The sequence below is a fragment of the Triplophysa dalaica genome, chromosome 8 (assembly GCF_015846415.1).
Source record: "Triplophysa dalaica isolate WHDGS20190420 chromosome 8, ASM1584641v1, whole genome shotgun sequence".
Taxonomy (NCBI): Eukaryota; Metazoa; Chordata; class Actinopteri; order Cypriniformes; family Nemacheilidae; genus Triplophysa; species Triplophysa dalaica.
In genome coordinates, this window is record NC_079549.1 from 14,496,771 (window position 1) to 14,505,789 (window position 9,019).

General features: G+C 42.0%; 1 protein-coding gene across 1 annotated transcript in view; it reads right to left on the reverse strand.

The window, feature by feature from the left end:
* Positions 1-8,068, reverse strand: part of klf7b (Kruppel like factor 7b) — a 43,131-nt gene extending 35,063 nt beyond the window's left edge. Inside the window, exon 1 of the mRNA XM_056755390.1 lies at positions 7,632-8,068. Coding sequence (XP_056611368.1) covers positions 7,632-7,733 — 102 coding nt within the window. The 5' untranslated portion in view covers positions 7,734-8,068. The remainder of the gene's footprint in view (positions 1-7,631) is intronic.
* Between the last annotated feature and the right edge of the window lie 951 nt (positions 8,069-9,019).

Below are 9,019 nucleotides of genomic sequence, written 5' to 3' on the forward strand. Positions count from 1 at the left end.
TTTCTGTCGGAGACTGTCCACATAACATCAGTCCTCCTGACGGCAGTCTTGCGTGCGGGCACTTCCATTCAGACAATGAGAAGTAAATTTCCAGAAGGCCAAGCAAGTAAAGTGTGGCACAAACGACACCCCACTTCACCTCAGGAGCACTTTAATAAACATGCAAGACATCTTTCCCCTCTCCTCTGCCTTCCTCTCCAACTCTGGTCTTTATCTATTTCTTTATCTGTTCCTCGATAGTCTACGGGGCTCCCTATAGCTGGTTTAGAATGCACAAAATACCATTATTTATATTTCAGTCCTGCTGGTTTATATAACCCACGCTTTTGCAGAATTCACAGTGCTGCATTCTCAGTCTGTGTTAAGGTACCATTGGCAATGAGGAAGTATTGATTTGCAGTCTGCTGTTTTTTTTCGGGCTGGTGTGAAAGATATCATCAAGCTGTTAGTCAGAGTTTGTATGCGTGTGTGCACTTGCACTTAAAGAAAAGTGGCCGGTTCCACTCGGCCTGTTAATCAAATCCTTGAGTGGCTAAACTGCCTCTCCATCGGGACTGAAGAGGGACACGAGGCCTCATGCATAAAGATGCATTCCAAACACTCATTTTTCTCTGTCTTTTACTCTCTCTGTCCAACTAGGTGCTGCTTGTCGTCTCTATGGGCCGATAGACTCTCGAGAAGCAGACGAATGACCCTCACCGTCCCCACCATCCACAAGCTACTTAATCATGGCCCCAGAAAAGCCCTTGATCCCTAAATAACAAGACCACCTCCACTAGCAATCACTCGCATGTGGATCATGGTACAAGCTTGAAAGTAGAAGAGGGGCTATTCCGTTTGACATCTTCTGTTATGGGGTTGAAAAACCTTAACCCTTTAACCCCCAAAAATTACATAATTTTAAAAGATTCATGCAAACAGTTTCTAGGTTGCAGATTGTTTTGCAGCACTATGTAAATCACCAACAGTTTCCTAAGGGTGGCATATTTAACCATGCTATTTTGTTACCACAGGTAGGCACACAATAAACACTCTTAGTAACAAAAAACACGATCCATTGGCATTTACTGGAAATGGACTGGTTAACATTGTCACTGTATATATTGCAAACGCCACAGCAAATCAGTGTTTGTCTTTCCATCCTTAATCTTCGCTTGCTAAATGGTGATGCGAGGAATACAGTTTTCGGGTCCAAGCATCTCTTCATTTCAAGTGGGGCTAGAGCTTAAACAGCTGTTTATGAGCACTGTTTACGATACAGTCACCAAGCTCACGGAATCTCCGACATCAACATTTGAATAAATTATTACAAATAAATCGCTGACTGGCCATGTGGGAATTCTCTATGAAGATAAAGGTTAGGATCGCGGTTTTCCGGCTAGTTTTACAGAGCGTATATTAGCATTTTTGTTTGTTAGCCTATAGCATCTAATTGAGCGTTTGGACCCGTAAACAATATACGATCTTCCGTATATGGTGCGTGACGTCAGGCTTAACAAGCCCATTTCATTTATTTGTAGGAAGTATCTCAGCATTGATGCCTTGGTTTTGGCTGTCAAGAGAAATAAACTTTGTCTAGTTAGGAGCTTGACAGAAGCTCTTCTCTGAAGTAGTAACACAGAATTAATGTTCTGCTCCTCCAGTTTATCAGAGTCTGATGTCCCTGACAGCGTTTGTTGTACAGTTTTGTGTTTTATACTGCATTGGGTTTGCAAAGAATGCCACTGGTTTTCTCGTGACATTTCCAAGCGAGTCATTGTATTGGAAAAAACCTGCAACTAATAAAAAAAACATTTAGAGTCCGCTGATATTATTTTAACAATGTTGCATACTTTTGTAAAGCATGTTTTTCAGCACTTTGTAGGTTGTTTTCCCTGGAGATGCCAATTATCCTCACAGTTTCTCATTTCATCAAACCTGTGTTTGACTATTCAAAAACCTACCAACTGCCAGTTTGATGTCGTCTTTGATCCACCTCTACGGCAGAGAATAAATTATAGAGCAATTGTGAAATTTCATGGTGAAAGATATTTGGTAAACACAGCACATAATGTGTATGAGGGTGCTCTTGGACTGTGTTTTAAATCTTAATGACCCTGCGCAAGCAGTTTCACTTTACAGTAAAGACTACAGAAGACTAGATAACTAAAAATCAGTTTAGTACAGCATTGCAGCTTTGGGGATAATTTTTCACAGCTAGTTGTTTATCATGTCATGGCTTCTGTTTACAGCTTTTTCCTTTTAACAGAGACGGAATTCTACATTGCCCCACAAATGCAAAACACGGTAACTATGACAACACGAAACAGAGAAAATGGCTTCAAGGCATTCTTACAAATCTGCTGGTCATACACATCATACTTCAGATTCTCTGAATCTGAGCATAGTCAGGTCGAATCTGTCTGTCACGAGACATACATTATAATTTGTAACAAATTACAGAATATAAATAGTTACAGTGTTTTGCCTTTGCACAGCATTATGTCAATATAACATTGTCGTTTTTTATCTGAAGAAGAGTTTACAAACTGTATAGTAGAAGTCTCTTTCAAACATAACAGTTGAATGTGACAGATAGTTTCCCGCTTCAAAGAAAGACCCTGTTCATTCTCTACAAGAAAGACCCCCTGAACCTCAGTGCTGCCTCATTATTGTCACCTGTCTAAAGCCTAAATAATCTGAGTCTTTCGGTAGAGAAAACCAACCTCACTTTTGCTGCAGTTACTCACTCCCAACCACAGAACACCCCACATAAAATCTGAATCTGAACTGGTGAGGTGGGAAGATCAACAGACCTTTTTTTGTGATATCAGACCATGACTTGACAACTACTCAAAGATCCAGACTTGGTTTTTGACCTCTCCGATCACTAAGGGGGCAGCGTACAGGATGTGTCCCGAACAATGGGTTGGTTTATGATGTCACAATGATACCAACACAGTGGTGACTCATGCAGGAATCAGCTGTAAATTGCCAAGTGTTATTATGAAAGAGTTTCAGGGTAGCTGATTGACCATATAGGGCCAGTACTTTATTATTTAATATTCCTTGTGTCTTGCAAACTTTGAAAGACTGAACAATTGCTGTTTTAAATTCACCAAGTTGCCAAGGAAACGTTATGTAACTGACTATTACAGATGATATTGAGGTTGTGTCAAAATTGCAAGAATGATTTGTGATAGTCCTGGAGGCAGTCAAAATGGATTAAACATAATAAACAAATCACCATATGCAGATATTTTCCAGCAAGTGTATTTATGAATTTATAGCAACTAAACTGTATATTTCCATTTCATAACTGAAATGTATTTTTGTACACATACATGTATGTATTTATATATTTGTGTTTGCTTTCAGCTGGCCCTGCTAAAAATAAACAATCTTTATTTGTATGCCTTGTCCGGTGTTGCTGATCTTTGCCATTATACTTGACAATCGATAATCCAGTGGAAACCAAATAGCTGACCTGGTCAATTAAGTTGTAAAAAGTTCAAATCAGCTTTAAGTCACTAATAGGATCACAAAGAGTGACAAGCACTTTCCATTGGGGGTCATCAACAGGATGTACCACCGACATAGTGACTAATGGAGTCTGTTGCCTGGTTCAGCGGGGGTCACTGACGTCAAAGCAAAAGGAGTGGATGGAAGGTCACACTGCACACAAGCTTTCACAAATGCACTGCATATCTTGATAAGATAACACGTGACAGCTTATTTATCTTAAAGTATGTGTACGTATATTTCAACGCATGCCTGAGCGTCAACATGTGCTGAAATACCTGTTGTCACCTCAAAGAACGACTGGTATAATAGGTTTGAAATCAAATGCCAAGGTGTTTCCGTTAGCGTAAGGTCAGGAATGAGGACATCACTATTACAAAAAAAGAGCAGGGGGATGTGGCAGGTATTCATTTGTGTCACCAGATCTGTATTGATACTAAGGTTTTTTTTGGAAGGATCCCATTTCTGGAACTTCCCCAAATGCAGTGAGACCAGAAAGAAGGGGCTGGAGGGTTGCTTGCCGAAGATATACTGTGAGAAAGCAGCTGTGCTCCTCAGAGCATTACATAATGAACATTTCAGTGTTTGCAGCCTAGAGAAATCCTGAATGTGTTCAGCTGGAGCGAGCTCAGCATGGACATTCAAGGAGCACAATTAAAGAAAGGATGAAATCATAAGCAAGCCAAATGCATGGTTCTGAAGATAGGCTTAGGTTCTAGTTGGCTCTAGCGGTTAGGATTGGGTCCTCAACAACCTTTGAAACAGACGGGACCAACTCAATGGAAATCCATTTTAAATGTTATCATGCGCGTACACTTCATCTACCACACCCCCCACCCACCAACCCGACCATCCACGCCTTTGTTTCTAAAAGTTACTGGGCTGTGAAATGCGAAAACTCACAGCATAGAATATGCAAGCAGTGTGATTCATTATCTTGTCAAACTGGGCTTCTCTGGGACAGACCAAACTCAACATTTGAGAGCTGCGCTGCCTTCGCCTCAGATTGCTGCCTGCAGCTTCTCTCTGGGGCTTTTGTGACCCTCCTCAGACGTGCTCCAGTTCTACTGACTGTGATGTGTTTCTGTGGGTCAGTTGTCTGCCCTCCAGCTGCCAGCGAGATTCGAGAGTATAGGTTTTGCCACATCTCCCATTCTGTTTCTCAATCCCTAATGATATGCCATAAAAGCTATTGATAGAACTGAAAAAGAGCAGACGATTAGTCTCTTGTCTATAGCTGTTTTACAGTATTATCAGGGCAGCCAGGTCAAATGGGTTTCAACTGCAAAGCATAGTGGTCCTGCACTAGGCTCGGGATAGGTACGTAACAATCAGACAGTGCTTTTAAAGTCCAAAGTCATTCAAGGTGGATGATTTGAATAAATGTTGGCAATGTAAAGTTTCAGAACAACAAACATGAGAAAGAGAAGATCACTGTGAGGACAGGTCTGCCAAGCTTGGTAGGCAAAGAGGCAGAGAGTGACCCATTTTCACCGGGCCCACAAAAAGGCTTGCCTGTCACAAGACTAAACACCAATAAACCCCACGTGGCTGATGGAGGACAGATGGATAGATATAGACAAACAGACTCAGCCCCCCACCCCCGACCTGTCTCTAAGGTGATGCTTACTAATTGGCCAGGCATCCTTGACTGCCACTAATGGTGTTGTTTACTGCCTCGGTCTGAGTCCCCCGGCCACTCCACCTGCTTTTCCAGCCTCCACTGAGGAGCGATGAGAGTCGTACAGGGTGGCACTGCTTAGGGAGAGGGGTGAAAGCCAACAGGGGCTCTCTTGTTGCGCAAACAGCCGCTCTTTGAATTAACCCTGTTTGCGGGTCACTGCCGAAATAATTCCTCCCTTCTGCGGCCTAAGATAGGCTGGCGAGCTGTGATTTCAGCAAGCTGGCCGTTCTCTATTTTCCTCTGTGTTTTTTCTCTCTTCTTGACAGTGAAAGATTGCATCTTTGTTCAAGTCGAGAAAGACGGTGCCATCGGCCCGCGGCCCTTGTGGGGAATGGATGCAGTGCATGTCAGGACCAGAGAGGACTTCATCACGGTTTGGCGGACAACCTCTTGCCATCCCAAAGCACATTGGCTCCTTCACCCTCCTTTCTGTGGGCTATACTCCCCATCCCTGATCTCAGGCTGAGCTCTCAAACTCAATTCACCATATCGCATCCATTAAGGTCTGATTCATGCTCCACTCGCAAGGGGCCGAGCACAGCTATCCATCTTGTCTCTCCCTTAAAGGGTGCTGTTTACCTTCCACTGGCAGATCTAGGGCTTCGCTTTAAAACCAACCTGTAAAAGCATCAAATTTTGACCGTGATGTCACTCAGAAGAAAAGCCCTTATATTCACCGGTCTACTAAACAATGTTTTTTTTTTCTCTGTGCTTGCTTTCTTGCCATCAAATCAGACTTTCATTGTTTCTTTTTTTAGGATGGTTGTCCCCCTCCTCTGCCGCTAGCTGAGACTGTCTCTGTTGTCTGCACCAGTGGCATATGAAAACATCTGCAGGTTGTATCGTCGCAGAACTTGAGCTTGTTCCTTTATAAGGCTGGTAAAACAAACTTAATCTGTCTTCGTTTCACTTCATAGAGAGGTAACCTATCAAAAGTATAATGAAAATTAATAAAAAACACACAACTTATCTCTCTCACTTTTGCGCTCTGTCGCAAGCACACAGCCAGATAAATGTAAAACAGCAGGCAAAATTGAAATCCCATGTGTGCTTGGACAGACAATTCACCACACTGCAGGGAACGAACGCCAGTACACCCACACAGAAACCACCATTGTTTGATAAAGCCATAAAGCTTTAAGTTAATTTATCCCAGAATTAGCAGATAAACCAGACCTGTTTGTTTTCCTGCAGGACGAATATGTCTGTTCTAAGCAACGAGATGAGCAAATGCCAGATCTGCATTTTCCGTTTTACTCATGCCAGTGTGCCTGCATTTGCATTTGTGACCAGATAATCTCTGTGTTGGTTTAGAAGTGCTTGTGGGGGTAGATCTGTTTCAAGTTCACACATCAGCGATAAATAACCACTCGCTGCATTTCCCTGCAGTTGAGCACATGGAATTGCAATGAGCTCGAGACAGCCGGTGCGTGCGCGCAGAGCACGCATCGCCACATCGATTTCCAGAAGTCCTTTTATACCCCTTGGCCCTTAAATCATAAATCTTAGTATTAAATTGCAGCTGTTTTATTTACAGCATGTTTAAGCCCCCGGTGGTGTTATTATTGTAATCTGCTACTAGAAAATAATTATTGCCTAAAAACACAATGATTCCGATCTCTTGATTTGCAAGATCTATAAAAAACTCATCACCTAAAATGTAACCCTGACACAGTGATTTATCTGTTCCAACATTTCTATATCTTGTCATAAAAGACTGAAATATGAGCTACTTGTAACAAAAATCAAAAGCATTAATATGATCAGATACCAATGTAACCTTAAGATTCGCAAACAAAATTTGCTAGAAGATTTGTAGTTTGGAAGCGTCCTCTTCACATCCACTCTGTCCTCACGCGCGCACCCTCGCGGCGGAGGTAATACATAATGCATGACTATCGGGAACTGCTCCTTATATCGTCGGACTGAAAAACACGAAGTAATCTGACAGAAGCGAATGTATTATTTAATAACAAGTCACATATTGTTAGCCACACGCGTATTTTCTCTTGGCAAATTAGGCGCGCCTTAACAAATCGCCATTGAGTCAGTTACAAGTAGAAGATTCATGAATCATCTCGTTGTATGGAAATAAACGCGACTCTGTCAATGGCATATGTTTTACCCAAAGCATACAGCAGAAAAAGACTATAAACAAGCGTATGATAGACTTCTTCTATAATTATAATAATCACTTTCAGTTTTATGCTAAATAAAAAGTGTAGTTATATTCACAGTGCACTGGCACTTCCATGACTGCAAGTGTGATAGCAGCCAAGAGGCGCAATAATCCAAAGAAAGGAAACATAAGCATAGCTCATCCACGCGCGCTGTCAGTGAAGTGAAGTTGTAACGTAAACGTTCCCATAAAACGCGTGTGCGCACATAATCTCTCACCTTATAAATAAGTGGTACAGTGAAACAAAACAAACGCGCAAACTCTCACCTGCTGCCAGTTCTCCTCCAGCGACGGCATCGCGGAGAAGTAGCCCGTGTCGTGCACCAGCTGAAGTTCCTGAAAAATACTGTAATTCGCCAACACGTCCATGTTGATGCTCGCAAGCAAGAGAGCAAGTTGCGTTGACCCTTAAGTATTATTTCTTCTCAGTCCACTGTCAAACGCGCAAGAATGCTTGAAATCCTCCGCGAAGTGTGTTTTAAAAGCGGATGGTTTTAGCAACACAAACGCGCAATGTAAAAAAGGAAGAGAAAAAAATAAAAAATTCTTGTCACTAATTGCAATCCCCGCGAACTCTCAGATCCTCAGCCTGGGAGTGGGATGCAAAGTCGGTGACATGAATCGTCCACCTATTTCCGCATTGCCGAATTGCTCTGTCTCTATAAATTCCAGGTAGCCTTCTCTTGAATGCCGTGGATCACCAAGGCAAGTTGCTGGGCTCGCTGTCTCGCGAGCGAGAGGAAGCCAGGGAACTGAGGGGGAGTGGCTTTTTGTCAATCAATTCCGTGCGTGACCATGTAAGGTAAGTAGGGTTGAGGATCTCGCTCGCTTCCAAGTAGGCGTGCGCTTAAATCGACAAAAGGGAAGAGCCATATTTGAATATCATAGCGCGATTGGTAGAAAGCATCCGTCAATCGGGCCGTAGATGGCAGTGAAAGGTGAGCTATTTTTAGAGCGCTATATAGCAGCGCAGCAAGCTGGCTTCTCTCATACAGCCGGAGTGAACGCGACAAACAGAAGTCCCTGTGATGTTGAAACGTGAAGCAAGTCTGACTCTGTAAGAAGCCATTTCAGTCGGAAAGGTTATAGTAATAGTTACTCAACAACTGTCGATAAAGTTGCAAACAGTTTATTTCCGAATTTTACTTTCGTTTTGTGATGAAAGATGGAGGGACGGGGGAATACTGGAAAAGTCTGCGAACTTCCCAGATTTTTCATAAAACTCCGCTATTATAATGTCCATGGACAAAATATATGCAAGGCTTTTTAGAAGTTGTTTAAGAGTTTTAGCATTTCAAAACTCTTTTTCAGTATTCGGACGGCGTTGCCTGTTGCAAAAAGCATCTATAATGGTAACTGTTTCAGCAATTGATGGTATTGATTTACAGTGCTGATCTTGTGTAAAGGGTAATTGATGTTTTTCACGTCTGTAGGCAAACCAGGAACTGTTTTAAAAGCAGTTTGTTCATGAAATCCATAAAGTCGTGCAAACAATCAAATAAATAATAAATAATTTAATCTAAAAAAAAAATGTTTGGGGACTTATTTATAGCTGATAGTAATTGCTTTGGTATGTCAGTCGGAGCACACCGGTTTTAACTAAAAATATTACTTTTTTATAGATTTTGAAAATGAGATTAACTGTAAATCCCAGC